At 38.5% G+C, this 16,479-nt stretch overlaps 1 protein-coding gene across 1 annotated transcript in view; it reads left to right on the forward strand.

Moving 5' to 3' along the window:
- Window positions 1-490: 490 nt before the first annotated feature.
- The window catches only part of antxr1a (ANTXR cell adhesion molecule 1a), a 34,325-nt gene continuing 18,336 nt past the window's right edge, over window positions 491-16,479 (forward strand). The window contains exons 1-11 of the mRNA XM_083554144.1: window positions 491-1,068; window positions 6,326-6,397; window positions 7,402-7,473; window positions 9,457-9,538; window positions 9,726-9,759; window positions 9,855-9,934; window positions 12,218-12,286; window positions 12,422-12,502; window positions 12,958-13,018; window positions 14,697-14,795; window positions 16,369-16,438. Of these exons, the coding sequence (XP_083410270.1) occupies window positions 914-1,068; window positions 6,326-6,397; window positions 7,402-7,473; window positions 9,457-9,538; window positions 9,726-9,759; window positions 9,855-9,934; window positions 12,218-12,286; window positions 12,422-12,502; window positions 12,958-13,018; window positions 14,697-14,795; window positions 16,369-16,438 (875 nt within the window). The 5' untranslated portion in view covers window positions 491-913. The remainder of the gene's footprint in view (window positions 1,069-6,325; window positions 6,398-7,401; window positions 7,474-9,456; window positions 9,539-9,725; window positions 9,760-9,854; window positions 9,935-12,217; window positions 12,287-12,421; window positions 12,503-12,957; window positions 13,019-14,696; window positions 14,796-16,368; window positions 16,439-16,479) is intronic.

Below are 16,479 nucleotides of genomic sequence, written 5' to 3' on the forward strand. Positions count from 1 at the left end.
GTTTGGTTTGAGGAACATGATGAAGGTTTTCTATATCCGATACATCACCTGTGGGACATACTGGAGAAATGAGTCTTAAAGGATCTCCAGTGAAAGATCGATAGAACCGGACACTGCTAAGGACAGATTTAACTGTAAAGAAAGCGAGTACAACATGTCTTTCTTGTCGTCTTGCCTGGCTTTTTAGTCAGGGACAATTCTTTTTGATGAAATGACATCTACACCTGAAGAAATCTTACAAGGGCAAAGGAGTTCATTTGTTAACAGAATCGTCAGCAAGAATCCTGTTGCCCGGGCACATAAACACAAATTCCATATACCGTATGTTTTCACTTGAAGATCAGTCATTGCTGCTGTCTGCCATTAGGTGGCACTAGCGCTACACTTCTCCTTCCTGTTCTTAGACTTTGTTGAAAAGAAGATGAAAAGTGTGGGGCTAAAGACTGAAAGACAGTGATTAACAGTCATACACACACTCTTACACTCCCTCCCCTTCCTCTCTCTCTCTCTTTTCTCTCCACTAGAATTGCTAAAACAAGAAACTAGGTCAGTGAGGTGCTTCATTCCGTACAGTACATATCAGTGTTTACGTGTGCATAAAAGCTTTAGTTATTTCCCCCCCCCAGACAAACATTAAATTAAATTGCATTTCTCAGCTCATCTTACTGGACCAAATCATCTTCTGTTGTTTTGTTTTTTTTCCCTTATCCATTACTTCAGTATCTAAATGATGAAATGCATCTGGAACTTCGAAGATACACAAAACTTTTGTTGAGGATGGTTTAAACCCATCAGGGATTGCAAAAGTGGAGTACCTTGCTGCCAAGAAGACATCATTCTCAGACAGTTTCTGGACTTTTGAGTTTTTACCTTTTGTTGCTCATCTATTGTTTTGCTGCATCAAGACAAGACTATGGCTCATACAAAGTGGAAGTGCTGGTGGATAATGCTGTTGCTGGGTTTCATGCTGGTCTGGATTGCTGAAGCAAACGTGGCTTTGTCTCCGGATAGAGGAGTAGCAGTGTCATCTTGCTACGGAGGCTTTGACCTCTACTTCGTCCTGGATAAGTAAGTCCATGTGTTCTGTGATTAGTGACACAAAGAATCCTAATGATACAAATCCTGGGATCAGAATACGTTTATTATTTTCAAAAACTTTGTGTTTGATGCAATTATAGTGCCTGAACTCCAAGTTCAGCTTTGAGACCAAGTAGGATTATGAGTCTTGAAAGAAAATGGAGGTGAAGGTCATATTGTGCATTCGTTTAGATCAAATGTGGCTTCAAACAGACCCGTCACCTCTGACTAAGTGAGTCCTTGACATACCTTGAACAATTTTTCTAAGACGTTTGCTTCTTAAACTGCGAAAAAAAGAAGCATTACATTATCTTTATTATCCTGTGGAAAAATCATTCCCCTGAGGAAAGGCATTACTTTAGCACCATCCCTTTCCTTTTTCTTCAATTGACCGCATCCGTAAGCAATGATGCCTTTTACGAGACTGATTTTGCACTGACTGGTTGTGACTCACTAGTGACCTCTACGTCTACAATACAAACATATCAACTTTTCTCTTTAATAACATGATCTACAGCAAATCTCAAACCTGTTGGTTTATAGGGGACGGACGCATATATTGGAGCATTGGCACTTTTCACGGCCAATAACATTGGATCCTTATTCACTCGATTCATTTTCAAGAATTTATTTTCAAGAATTTATATAATACATTTGATCAATATGGCTATAAACACTTTGCTATGCTTCATGCACCACATCTTCAGGGAATACAATAGAGAATGCTTTAGCGCTTCAGGATTCCTGGTTTGAATCTGTAAATATTATTCAGTGTGGGATTTCTGTGCATGTTCTCTGGGGTTTCCTGCCACCATTGATGGCAGTAGGTGGATTGGCTGAGTCTAAATGCTGAATGAGTGTGTGCAAAATTAGTCTTTTATTAAGGGTGTAGAGTACACCTGGATTATTTGCATGGTTCCTGAGATGAACTCCAGATCCACTAAAAACCCTGACCAGGATAAAGTCTGATGATGGTGATGATGATGATGATAATGAATGGTAGCGTCTATGCTCCTTGTTCTTTTAAGATTCTGTATTTAACGTGACAAACATACAGGATCAGATGTTAACGGTTTTATGATTTGTATTGTAAATAATGCTGTATTGCTATGTAATGGTGCAAACTGGATTTTTTTTCAGTCTTCATGCACCTTTATTTCAATAGAGCTTTTAACAATAGATATTGTCACGAATGCACATTTCGATTCCAGAATGTCCCGGATTTGACACTGGGAAAGAAAAAAGTGCCAGAAGAACCAACTTTGAAAATGGAACCTATAGAGAGATTATAAATCGTGACTTTTCTATAGGTATAATATAAAACGATGGAAAAGTTTATTAGGTGAGTTAAATGGATGATTCTTATAAGCATTGTTGTAAAATGAGCACTGGGACCATGTTTATGATTACAGCAGTAGATTTGAGGTATAATCATGGGCAAACCTTCTATTCAGCATTCCAGAAGATATTCTGGGGTCACAACTAACAAACAATACACAATACATACACAATATGAACAAAAGTATTGGGACACAACTTTTCCAGCTATATATGTAGATCTTCTCCTAACTTTTAACACAAAGCTAGAGGCACACAACTGTACAGCATCAGGAAGATGTGCTTTACATGGGTTGGTGTGGAAGATCTCCTGCTATAGCGCTCTGGCCTCAACCTTACTGATCAAACTGGCGTCCATCAGTACTGAATGTGCACAAATCTCCACAAGATCACCCCAAAATCTAGTGGAACCTCTTCCCAGAATAGTGGAGGTTATTATAACAGGAAATGGGCACTAAATGTGGAATGGGATGTCTAAAGTGCTTAAAGTGCTTATGCTCAGGTGTTCATATAGTGTCTTTAGTTACACAAAACTCAAAAGATGGGATTCAATGTAATCAATGTCATATAGAATAAAAAATATATTTTCTTTTATTGATTTCTGAACTAAAGCACAATTCGTATTGCTAATGCTAGATAAAAGCTTACTAAGGCACATTCCACAAGGCAGAAATGTTATTCTTTCTTTTTTTTCTCTCTGTATTTTACACACTCCTGCACTATAATTCTAACCAAGAAATTTTTTTTTTTTTTTTTTTTTAATACTGGATTACTGCATTTCTGCATTGCTTGAGGTTTGGTATTATCATGCTGAGTTAACATCTTGATTTTATTTGAGGCTTGATTGTTAATTGCATAAGCACTCTAATGTTGCCTGTTTTTTGGCAATAAGAATCTAAAGGATTAGGACAGGGGCCTGAGCCAGGACCCCGAGACAGGCTGAATTAAAGGGTAGACAAATGGCACGGCATCTGGTTTTAATTGCAGTAGCTGCTTGGAGGCATTCAGTGTTTTATTCTTTCATATCTGCATCATGACTGATAACAATTTTAAAAGATTCGAGTAGAATCTTGTATCTGAGATATAATATATAGACGAAAGTTTTTGGACACCTACGAGTTCTATGTCCTGTTTTTGCACATTTCTTTCTATATTTATTGCTGTTATAAATAACCTACTGTGCACTCGTTTAAAAAGATGTTCCACTAGATTTTAAAGTGTGGAGATTTGTGCCCATTCAGTCACAAGGGTGTTAGTATTCAAGTCAAGCACTGATGTAAGGTGAGGAGTCCTAGGGTGCAGTCAGTGTTCCAATCCATTCATGTTGCATAAAGTCAGAGCTCTATAGCAGGAGATCTTTCACTCCAGCCCATGTTAAGCATATCTTCATGGAGCTGGCTTTGTACACAGGGGCATTTAAATGCAAATTTCATACAAATATCATTCTTACGTGCCTAAAGACACCCTTGAGTTGTGTGTCATAAATGTTGTGGTAAAATTTTTGGAAAAGAGCCACAAATGGCTGAAAAAATCAGGTGTGTACATCCAATATGGTAAAGGAAAGCATTTTAGGAATTTCATCTGATGAAACACAGAGCACTTTTTTTTTTGAGCTGAACATTTTATTTCTCAGAATTAATTGTCCATAAAAGCAGCCCTAAAATAGTTCTGTTAGTTTACATTAATCATGGACTAATACACTATTTTCTGGGTTCTATACATAATTATTGTGTACGGTAGCTCCATAAATCTTTCTGTGCAGCAACATTTTTGTAATCATTTTAAAAGCCAGTCTACTTCACCGTATGTCCTGTCATTTTAAATCACTTTGTTTAGCCCTTTTCTAAGACGGTTTCCCATCTGTGGACCACATTCAGCTAAACAGTTTCGTTTAGCTGAAATGAATACAGTCCGTTAAACACTACACTAGGTTTGAAGTCTGTGTGTAATTTTGTATGTTCCATTATGTCCATGCAGGTTTGCCTCTGGGTTCTCTTGTTTCCTCGCAATGTCCACAAACAGAAGAATTTTTGCGACTATTAATGGGCCCTAGGGGGTGAGAGTGGGAAGTGGAAGCTTAGTGATTAAGGCATTTTGGACCTGAAAGCCGTGAGTTTAAATCCTCACCACACCAAGCTGCCACTCCTGTGCCCCCTGAGCACGGCCCTTAACCCCATAGTTCCTCGGTTGTATATATAAGATAAACGTAGGTCGCTGTTTATAAGGGCGTCTGCCAAATTCCATGAAAGTTTGGGGAGTGGGAGTTTAGTGGTTAAATGATTTGGATCCAAATATTGTGAGTTCAAATCCCAGCCACAACATCTGCCACTCCTGTGCCCCTGAGTAAGGCCCTTGTATAAATAAGATCAATTTAAGTCAGTCTGCAAAAGGGCGTCTGCCAAATGCGTAAATTTACTATATGTATGTATGTATGGTGTCCTGCAATGCTTATATTCTCCAAACCTGCCAATAATAAAGCCCAAGATGAATAAAAATGTTTAGCTACACAGAAAACAACACCACACCAATAAGGCAATAATAGTGCCTTGAAAATGCACCAAATTTGGGAGGACTTCCTTTTTTTTCCAGTTTGAACGATGACTTGTTTGTGAAAGTCTTTAAACTTTGCCATTTTCTACTATAAATCTGAACGCTTTCCTTTTTCTCCTTTTTCTTGAACCGGTTTCACCAAGAGATCCAGATGTTCCAATGTCTTGGCTTTTTTTTTGGCAACTGGCTCCTCATTGGGACTTAGCAACATAAAAAAATAAACTTGAGGAAATAGGAGAAGGGTTGAATGAGTGGGTGCATCTGTATTAAGCAAATGTGTCACATTTTCTAACCACATCTCTACGTCCAACTTGCAGTAGAAAAAAGGGAAGTACAGCATGTTTTCTTGCCAGGGACATGGTCAAAAATTTTATTTACTTGAAACACTCGAAATGAGCAATCTTTCATTCTGCTTTTAGGTGTGTTTTGTGTGGGAGCCACTGTACAAACCTATTGATCATTATTATACTCCAGCTTCCCATCTAACACCATGGCCAGCTGTTACATGACTGTAATTTCTCCGTTGAAAAGAAAGAAAGGACAAAATAATTTCCTCTCTGACTGAAGTCATTTATGCCTGGGAACTCAGGGCTGAGTTGAGATGATAAAGCACTTCACAATCTTCAACCCTCAATGACTTATAAGTGCTAGTTCTCAGGATTAATACAAAACATAATAGCATACGATGGCATCTCAATTTAGCATGTTATGTCTTTAATATGATACTGTATTCTGGATCATATTTAAGGGTCACATCTGGCTCAGAGATTGTCCCATTCACCAGACATGTCTTTGTATTTCCTAAAAAAACAACAAAAAAAACCCACACACGAACCACAATAATGAGACCATGATGTCATAGCAATTTTTTATTTTGCCCTAGCAGAGTAGCATTTAGTGCTCAGACACTAAATCCAAACAATCAGTCGACATGTTAGAGAAAGAAAGCTGAGGTTTGTGTTTAGCATATCTTTGCATTATATCACAGGCTGTCAGGATTGTTTTCAAAAGGTCGTGTTTGAGAGGGAAGAAAATATGGATCGTGGGGATGTTTGCTTTGGTAGGAATGCTTGGCAAAAAAAAAAATGGCCTACTTGGTGGGGAGCCAATATTTTAAAATATGACTGTGTGGAGATTTGGGTGCATTTAGAAGTTTCTTGGGCATTTGAAAGGCGGAGGAAGGAATGTAATTGTTTTATAGCAAAGAAAGAAAAGATGTCTATTGAATATTGTGGTAATGTGACAGACTAGAACACACAATGACATACAATATAATGTATTATAATGACCATACAATATAATATAATATATAATGTGATACTACTGTGTAATCTAACACTAGTTCTGCTCCTCTGTACAGGTCTGGAAGTGTGCAGCATCACTGGACCGAGATCTATAATTTCGTCGCTCATCTGGCCCATAAGTTCATTAGGTAAGGAGGCTTGTAGCGCACACACATGCTACAAATTGTGCTGGATTTCTGTAAAAGCCATGTCTGATCTTTTGAAAGTGTTTTCGATCACTAAATGGTTCTCTATTGTTCTCGATATTAATAGGTAGGTATATTAGTAGGTAGGTAGAAGGTAGATAGCAAGATCATCCTGTGATGTGATACAGAAGTGTGAGAAGATGCAGTGTGCTGGATTTATGTGTCCACGTTGCTGTCATTTATCCAATAAAGCATGGTGACTTTAGGGGTGAGGGTAATTGGTAGGTGACCAAATTGAATATATAAAGAAAAATTGGCCTCCCAATTTACAAAAAAAATACACACGTGCAATTTTAACAAAAATTGTAGTCAATTCAAGTGGCTTTGGTTATGGATGGAACTGACTTTTATTCTCTAAAATGGCCTTTTAGACGCCAATGTGCTACATAAACGAGGAGTTAACGCAAGTCTACACCGACATAATCAAGCTATTTGAATCGTAACAGTGTTTTGCATAGAATGAAAGGAAAAAAAGACAATTTGAATACAGTAGAAATAGGATGTAAAGATTTTATGCATGTAAGCAGCTTTTACTAGCTACTTTCACTTTACTTTCGGGAATATAAAGTTCATTTGTGCTAAATATTTTGTCCAAAATGACTTGAAGACATTGTGTACAATGTTCACCTTTTACTAAATCTACCCAGTAGCATATCTGACTTTACTTTATACTTTATTAAAACATCAATAAACCAAACTGGTTATTGGTATATGACCAAACTAAACAAAAATAAGGAAAATTTGGCCTCGAAAGTCAATTTAAGTGGCTTTGTCAATGGATGAAAGTGTCATTTCATCGTAGTTGATGTAGTACACAGTGTTTCTCTAAGACACCAAGGTGCTACAAGGAGTTATGCAAGACAACACAGAACTAAGACATAATCAGGGTATTTGAATCATACCAACTGTTTTAGTAAGTTAGTTGCGCATTTGCTTCTTTCCCTCAGCCCACAGCTACGAATGTCCTTCATCGTGTTTTCCACCGATGGCCATATTCTCATGCGGCTAACAGAGGACAGGTAAGTATTCACGATCCTGCATGATTTTTCAGGGATTCTTTTCCTGAGTATGTGCTCTATATATCCTTCATTACTAACACTAAAGCTTTCAACATGTATGACTCAACTTCTGGATAGCTTTAAGCACTTCCCAAAGAAAAGAAAATGTATGCTATCAGAGTCTTATGCTAGCTTGCAAAATTTGCTAGATCCTGCTGGACGATGATGTAATTCCCCCACACATTTCCCAGAGATGCTGTAATCGGTGTAACATCATTCTAACTCACAAGATCTATTGTTCCGAAGCACTGCACAAACAAAAAAAACTGAGACTGAAATAAATTGAAATGTCAAGACAAATATGTCGCAGTTGGATCTTGGACTCTGTGCAACTGATAACACAGCATCAGGTTTCAATTACACGCATGAGAAATTGTGCACTTCATTTGCCAGTGCATATGATTACAGCTGGACTGAATACCCTACAAGCTTGATTTTATGATGGATAATTACCCATGCAGTCTGAGACACAATAGGACAGCTGCTCCTTTAAAAAAAAAAAAAAAGATCTTGACAACCTGATCATTGCCAAATTGGCCTGAACAAGATTTCAGCATATGCTTCACTGTATCGCAAAAATTGTATCTTTCCCTCCTTCCCTCTGTCTTTTTTTTATATACTTATAATCTCTGCAAGCAAAGTTTTTTCATATGTCTGGGAAAAGTAGATGTTTACTGTCTTCCTGGTTTCCAGTTTCACACATGCCTGATTTCCTGACCATCTGCCTCTCTAATTTCCATGCCAACGCCAGCTAGCAGCAGCAGACACTCTTTTCTGTGATTCATTCACATTTATTTGATCCGCTAAATGTGATATCACGAGATCCAGTTGCTTCCAGAGGGTGGATCCTTTCCAAAATAGATGGCTGGTGACACAGTTTGACTCTTTCCCCTAATCAGGGAAATTTCTAGGCTTATCTGAGAAAAGCTGACGTGGCGCCTGAAGCTCACATTTAAATTTCAACCCAGTCCAGGCAAAATTCTTCTGAAAGATAAAAAAAAGGACTACATGGACAAAAGTTCTTCTGACTTTTCCAGCCATATGTTCCTCTTCCAAACAGCTTTGTCTTTGCCATAAAATCTTTCTCTTCACTTGAACTAGAAAACCCAAACCTGTTCCAGCATGACAATGCACATGTGTACAAAGCCAGATCCAGAAAGATATGCGTTACGTAAGTTGAAGTGAAAGATCTTCGGGATGAATTGGAATGCTGACTGCACCCCAGGCCTCCTCACCTCCTCACAATTACATCAGTCCGTGAACTTACTACCAACACCCTTGTGGCTGAATGAGCACAAATCTCCACAAAATCTAGTGAAACATCTGCCCAGAAGAGTGGAGGGTCTTATAACAGCAAATGGAGACTAAATGTGGAATGTCATGTTCAAAAAGCACATATAGTCATAATTGCATTTATTTTTCGACATCCACCGCTGCTACATTTATACACTTATCCCAGCGTTTAACAAACACCTCGGCAAAGAAACATTTGTCAATACGCCAGAACCATTGTAGGAAAGCCTACTTTACTTCACAACCCGGGATCGTCACTGATGTTTACACCATTCAAATGCCTTCCTGCGGCTGAGCGTCTAATCAACGTACTGCGCTTGAAGTCTTCTGTAGATATTCAAGGTTTTACACCTTCGTTCATAAGAAACTTCACCACGCGCTGTTCCATGCACGCACTAACACTGCTGTCTGCCATCGTGATTAACGGTCTCTGGCTCATGGATGTTTGCTAAACATTTTCTTATTATTTTGATTGTTTTTTGTACTATAATTTTTTCCTGCAATTGTTTATCCCACTATTTTATGTAAATTTGTTTTTTGCATTTCATTTCATTAAAACCATTCCACTGCATTTCATCCTGTCTATGGTTTTGTACGTGACACATAAAACAGGACCAGCGTTTTTCATGGCGCCACATTTGTATTTTTCAGAGACAAAATTCGCAAAGGTCTGGAGGAGCTCCAGCGAGTTCTGCCAGGAGGAGACACTTTTATGCACGAGGGAATTCAAAGGGTGAGTCAATCTTAGATTAATTGTAGTGCACTTGGGCAGGATCGATGACATACTGTAAAACAAGTCCTACTGTACACATGTGATGCACGTGTTTGTATTTTTCATGTTTCTAACATATAAATTCAGTCATTTCCAGGTTTCAGTTATTTCCATGGTTCCATCATTTTTGTATACTTTCATCTTCCAGGCGAGCGAACAGATTTACTATGGGAACACTGAAGGTATGGTCATTAAATATCCACATTTATGTGTGTGAACGTGAAATCCAATGACAAAAAATGATGAAACTGACCTCAATGGTGTGATGATTAAACAGGATACCGGACGGCGAGCGTCATCATTGCCCTCACAGATGGAGAACTGCACGAGGAACTCTTCTTCTATGCTGAAAGAGAGGTAGGCAAAAATATTGACCTCATGTAGATCGTATTCATGCTGGCATCGGATTCCTCCTTCAACACCCCTTTTTCCGCCTCCCCGAAGCGAAAACTTTCTGTTCCAATGTACACACATGAGGAAAGAAGAGAAACGATGAAAGGAATAAATGAATTCTGATCTAAATTCAGAAACACCTGTCATTCATCACCAGGTCAGCACTTTTATGCCTTTGTTTTAACAGGAGATAAAAAGAGATCGTCAACTTACCTTCTACCTTCAGCCAAAGTCTGCACCAGAATAAAAGAGCTACTTATTGCACATCTGCTCAGACAGAAATTCATCTCAATGTGATCGCTTTAGCGTGTGCCACAAAAAAAGAGGTTTCTGAAACTCTAAAATACTGTTATTCTGTACTAACACTTCATAACAGTGCTCCACTTCATGTAGAGTTTGGACATTGGACTTCTTTGAGTGTTTAAAGGCTCTGGCATCGAGAAGCTGGTGTTGGATCTATGATGATCTCAACTTCTGTAAAGCTGCTTTGAGACAATGTCCATTGTGAAAAGCGTACCAGAAATAAACTTGACTTGATTTATTTTTAAAAATGGGGGTATGCAAGTAAAATGTGCGATGGTCCATCTAACACCAGTGCATCAAATAATTGTATAGGGACTAAACAGGAAGAAATAGGTACATCTGTGGCAGACCCCCTTATCCAGAGTAACTTTGATCTTATTTATAACATACACAATTGGGGGTAAAGGGCCTTGTTCAGGGGCCCAGCGGGGATAGATTGAGATTTGATAGTGCTTGGATTTGAACTCATGACCTCCTAAACCAAAGTCTAACACGGATACCACTTCCCTATGCATAGTATTTTTCATATTTGTTTATATCACCAACACACCATGACAAATTCCTTGTAGATGCAGTGATACAATGATACTTGGAAATAAAAATGATTCTGATTCTCTGATTCTGGTTCATGTGCAAATCTACTACTATTTACTAATTAAAAGTGATGACCCATTCACTCATTTTATATGGGAAGTGTTAAGTCAGTATTTATGGCTCTGGGTTACTGATCGAAAGGTCGGGAGTTAAAGCCCCAGTATTGCCAAGCTGCCACTCTTGGGGCCCTTGATTAAGGCTCTTAACATGGCTGACCCCAGCTTCCTAACATCGCTGGTATATGGGAAGAAAGAATTTCACTGTGCTGTAATGTACATGTGACAAGTATAAAGCACCTTTCTTTTTTAATAATAGAAATAAAAGAATTGTTTGGAAACAATACAAGCAAATCAATAATTACTGTGTTTTCATAAATTGCATCACTATTAGTTACAATGTTTTACCCTTATATCAGGTCTTAACACCTTTAAAGTAGCAACCTTTCTACCAACATTTATGATATTTGGCTGATGCCCCTATCCAGCATTACTTATAATTATCTTATAAGGGTTAAGGGCCTTGCTCAAGGGACCACAGTGGGATCTTGGTAGTGCTGGGATTTGCAACCTTGTAATCAAGATTCCAACATCTTAACCACTGAGCTCCCACTTCCCACACACCACGTACTAAACTACTTCACAAGCAATTCCTGGTTATTCAGGCTTCAAGTGTTTATTGGCACGTCTCCAGAAAACAGTGTGTTACACCATACAGTGGAATTCTCCCTCTGTGCCATGACTTCGACAAGGAAAACAAATGCAAGAAAGGGTAAATAATCATTTAATCATTATATTATGAGTGAATGAACAAACAAAAAGTACGATGATGAGAGAAGGAAACGAACGCAGAAACCATTCGTGTCATCTTACTCTATAAAATGAATTTAATCTACAACATATTATGAAAATCTTGCCAACTCTTAAATACCCTCAAGTTCCGAACCGTGTACCTGTGCTTATTGTTGGATTCGGTTCAGCCCAATGTTTTGGGGTTTCATGATCAGGAAGGAGGAAAAGAGGAAGACCAAGGAGGAGGTTTATGGATGTGGTGAGGGAAGACATGCAGGTAGTTGGTTTGAAAGAGGCAAATGTAGAGGACAGGTGGGGTTTGGAGATGGTTGATCCGCTGTGGCGCCCCCTAATGGGAGCAGCCGAAAGAAGAATAAAAATAAGAAGATTGTACTGTTTTTCAATAAACCTCCAAAGCCAGGAATCCTCAAATCCTGTGTGTTCCATATATATTATGTGGAATCACATTTGTCCTCTTGTGCATGCACTTTCAAGGTCTGAATTTCATTGTTAGGGATTTAACTAATCTTACCTTGTTTCTGTTTGTTGTGTTGCTTGTCAGGCCAATCGTTCCCGAAGCCTGGGTGCCTCGGTCTATTGTGTAGGGGTGAAGGACTTCAATGAGACCCAGGTGTGTGTGTTGCTTCTGTATAAAATAGACACAATTCGGAAATTGAAAAGTGATGACCAAGCATAAAGCATGTAAAACTGCAGCTGATTTGATCTATTGCTGTACAACATGACTGCATTTGTGATTTCATTACAGCTTGCCAAGATTGCAGACAGCAAAGATCATGTCTTCCCAGTGAATGGTGGTTTTGAAGCTTTGCAGAGCGTGATCGATTCGGTAAGCGATTCTGCACTGCGTTACGAGTGACAAATGTTCACATGCATGAGCTAAAACCCACAGTTCTGATTAAATAGACTGGGAAATTGTTTACCAAAAGCTCCAACAAAAACATATGCGTTTACACGGAAAACAGTGTAAGAAAGCGATCACAGACGGCATTCCAACGAATAGTTATAGATTTGAAAAAGTAACAAAGGATGTTCAGGACTTTTTTAAGGATTATGAGGCTTCTGTGGAGTTTATAAAAGCTTATCAAAGAATCAGGACCGACTTGCGATGTACTACACATGAACATGTAACGATTTCAATACGCAATTAAAACAAAATGAAGTTGGTTTCGGAAGAGTGTGTAAATTGATAACCAGGTATCTAAAAGGAGCTAAAGTTAGCCATCAAAGATGCTTAATAGTTCACAATCCACTCATACATTACTTTTCTCTGTATTTCATCAGATCTTGAGAAGATCCTGTATTGAGATCCTTGCGGCAGAACCGTCCAGTATCTGTGCAGGAGGTGAGCGGGGTTTTGTTAGCAAGTGATTTATCTATCTATCTATCTATCTATCTATCTATCTATCTATCTATCTATCTATCTATCTATCTATCTATCTATCTATCTATCTGTCTGTCTGTCTGTCTGTCTGTCTGTCTGTCTGTCTGTCTGTCTGTCTGTCTGTCTGTCTGTCTGTCTGTCTATCTATGAGTCCTTCGATTGCAATGTGTCTCTCCATTATCCATTTGTAACTCCTTTCAAATTGCATAGCACACAAAATATGTGTTACAGTTAAATGTAATCACAATTGACACCAATCAGGCATAAAATTATGACAATTATAACATAATGACCGTTAAAATAAATAACACTGATTATCTCTTTATCATGGCACCTGTTAGCATGTGGGATATATGAAGCAGCAAGTGAACATTTTGTCCTCAGATTTGACATGTTGGAAGCAGGAAAAATGGGCGAGTGTAAGGATTTGAGCGAGTTTGATAAATGTGATGTCTAGACGACTGGGTCAGAGCATCTCCAAAACTGCTGCTCTTGTGGGATGTTCCTGGTTTGCAGTGGTCAGAATCTATCAAAAGTGCTATAAGGAAGAGTGGTGAACCAGCAACAGGCTTGTGGGCGGAGCAAAACAAATTTGATAATTTCCTATTAAACACAACTGGATGGAGTGAGCTGAGATGGCTTTATAGAGCTTTTTGGGCCGAGATAAGAAACTAAACCAGAACCAAAAAAATGCTGTTTGATTTATATTCCTCAAATAGATTTGTATAGTTAGCATTATGGAGAGCAGCTGTTATCACTCCTGTTTGATAATTCTTTGCAAATTACACCCTATTCCAGGGTTTGTGTTGTTTGGCTTTGGTTATGTCGAACACGCTACATCGTCAGGGGGAACTACAAATGCAGCTCACCACAAAGTGCTTTTCGAAGTCTCTGGTGAAAAAGACACGTTTTTCTTAACCACATTGGTTAGCATGGTGAGGTTTCAGAGGATCGTACTAGTGCTTCTAACCTTAAAGTATGCTGGAAATTTGGACTAAAAGCCAACACACAGGCAAGTCTCGGGTAACTTAAATCCAGGCTTGTCCACTTGAGGAGGTGGGTGACAGAGCACAATTATGTATTTCAACAAATGTATTCGTTTTTAGGCTTCATTTACAACTACAATCATTTAGATAATATTCAGTTACGAATTATTACTGCTTTTGAATGACTAACGGCTTTTATATCAAATGGAAATACATCTATAGAGGTCCATTAAGGCAGGAATCATGTTGGCACATTCTCAGGAAAGAAGTTCAGTTCATTTCAATTTGATTTATATAGTGCTTTTGACAATGGACATTGTCCCAAATCAGCTTTTCAAAATGTAATAGATTAGATATATGCGTTTTCGCATCATAAATTATTCCCTGTAACTTAATCCCTAATGAGAGAGTCAGTGGCAACAGTGCCAAGGAAAAACTTCCTGAAATGGTATAATGAAGTCACCTTTAGAGGAACAGATTCAGTAGCACATTAGCATACTTATTTAATAACCTTCCTACTGTATCAGCTTCTAAGAGCTTGCTCTTCTCCTCCACACACAAACAACATTAATCATCCAATTTGTTTCTATTCTTATAAAAACGATTGAAAGACACATTTTGTTTTCCCTGTCACCTTCTACTCTCATTCACAGAGTCATTTCAGGTTGTGGTGAGGGGGAACGGCTTCCTTCATGCCAGGAATGTGGAAAAAGTCTTGTGCAGTTTCAGAATTAATGACACCCTCACCAGGAGTAAGTTGAATCCTAATGTCTATTTCTGTGGTAATTATGCTAAGATAAATAAATCAATAGTATTGGGTAGAAACTTAATCGTTGGATTAAAAGTGTAGATCAAGAAGAAGGATGCTGATGCTGGATAAGAAGGATTTACTTAATATTACGGCCGATACTGTAGAACAGGCGAGGGTCAGGCGATCAGCAGACATTGTTGAGAGAGATGAGATCAAAGCATGTGAGACATGTCATATTTAAGGAAGTACCAATACTTAAAATAGGGCAAAAGGTATGTAGGTGAGAGGAAGCTTTTTTTTAGATGTACTTTCATCTCAGATGTCTGATAATAGACATGATACACTTATAAAAACCACTAATGTGATCTCAATCTTCACAGTGGCATCCTTGGGTAAAAGTCAAGAAATAAGAATAGGGCTAAAATGAAGAATTGTGGTACAGAGTAAAATCCTTATGTGAAAACATTTACCTTTGTGATTATGCATGTGCAATTATGCTAATCATGCTAATGTTGTGTGTAAGCACAATTATGAATATGAGGGGGGGTCTCCATAACTGAGGTCGATGCGACTCGCATCTCAATGCACAGTCAACGATACAGTACAATAATGATACATATGAGGCAGCTACTGATGTGACAACGCCTTTCTTTGGTTCCTATTAGCATTAGCCACGGCAGATTACACAGTGCATCTTATTACTGTTTTCGCAGTATTATCTCCAGATCTTATTTAAAGTTGTAGTACATTAATTATAACCTTAAATTTCATACGAATTAAAAACAGTTTAAAAATTGGTGCCAAATCTTTCTGGCTGTGCATCAAAGTGAGAGAATGGTATGATCAAATCTTCTTGAAACCAGCTTGCAGTACAATCTGCATTAATACAAACTGTTTTAGCACGTGACACTCGGACCCCCGATATCACATCACATCACATCACATGTCGAATATCTCACACGGTTTGTCTTGGCCCTTGTGATCCTTTGGTTCAGTGTACCTCAGAAAGTCAAGTCAAGTCAAGTTTATTTGTATTGCGCTTTTCACAACAGACACTGTCGCGAAGCAGCTTTACAGAAATCAACAGTCAAGGTGAATGGTGTGCATTTATCCCTGATGAGCAGCCATGGCAACTGTGGCGAGGAAAAACTTCCTTAGATGTTATGAGGAAGAAACCTTGAGAGGAACCAGACTCAAAAGGGGAACCCATCCTCATTTGGGTGACATCAAGAGTTTGATCATAAATCTTTCAACAATACAGGAGAAAGTGACAACACTGGAGAAAGTGAGACGGTTCCTCCTCTTTGAATTTAGTTTTCTGGAGCTCTGTTTTCAGCCTGATCATTCAGATGGGGAGACAGGCTACGGAATAAACAGTCAAGTCGTGGGCTATAAAAGTCAGGTTTTTTTTTCTTTCATTGTGGTTATTTAGCCGATAGCTGCACAACAATTCAATGTGGTTTCGATGACGAAACAATCAGTGTCATCAAGACTAAAGGGTCCATATGAGCAATTTCTATTGTTAGTCTTATTTAATCCAAGCTCTAAACAATCCTGCTACTCTTATTTTCCAGTGGTAAAGCCATTGGTAGTGGAGGACACATACCTGCTCTGTCCTGCACCGGTACTTAGAGAAGAAGGAACGTAAGTCATTTCCTACAAAATCAACAAAAGGGAAAGTTAAA

The sequence above is a fragment of the Silurus aristotelis genome, assembly GCF_946808225.1.
Source record: "Silurus aristotelis genome assembly, chromosome: 11".
Classification (NCBI taxonomy): domain Eukaryota; kingdom Metazoa; phylum Chordata; class Actinopteri; order Siluriformes; family Siluridae; genus Silurus; species Silurus aristotelis.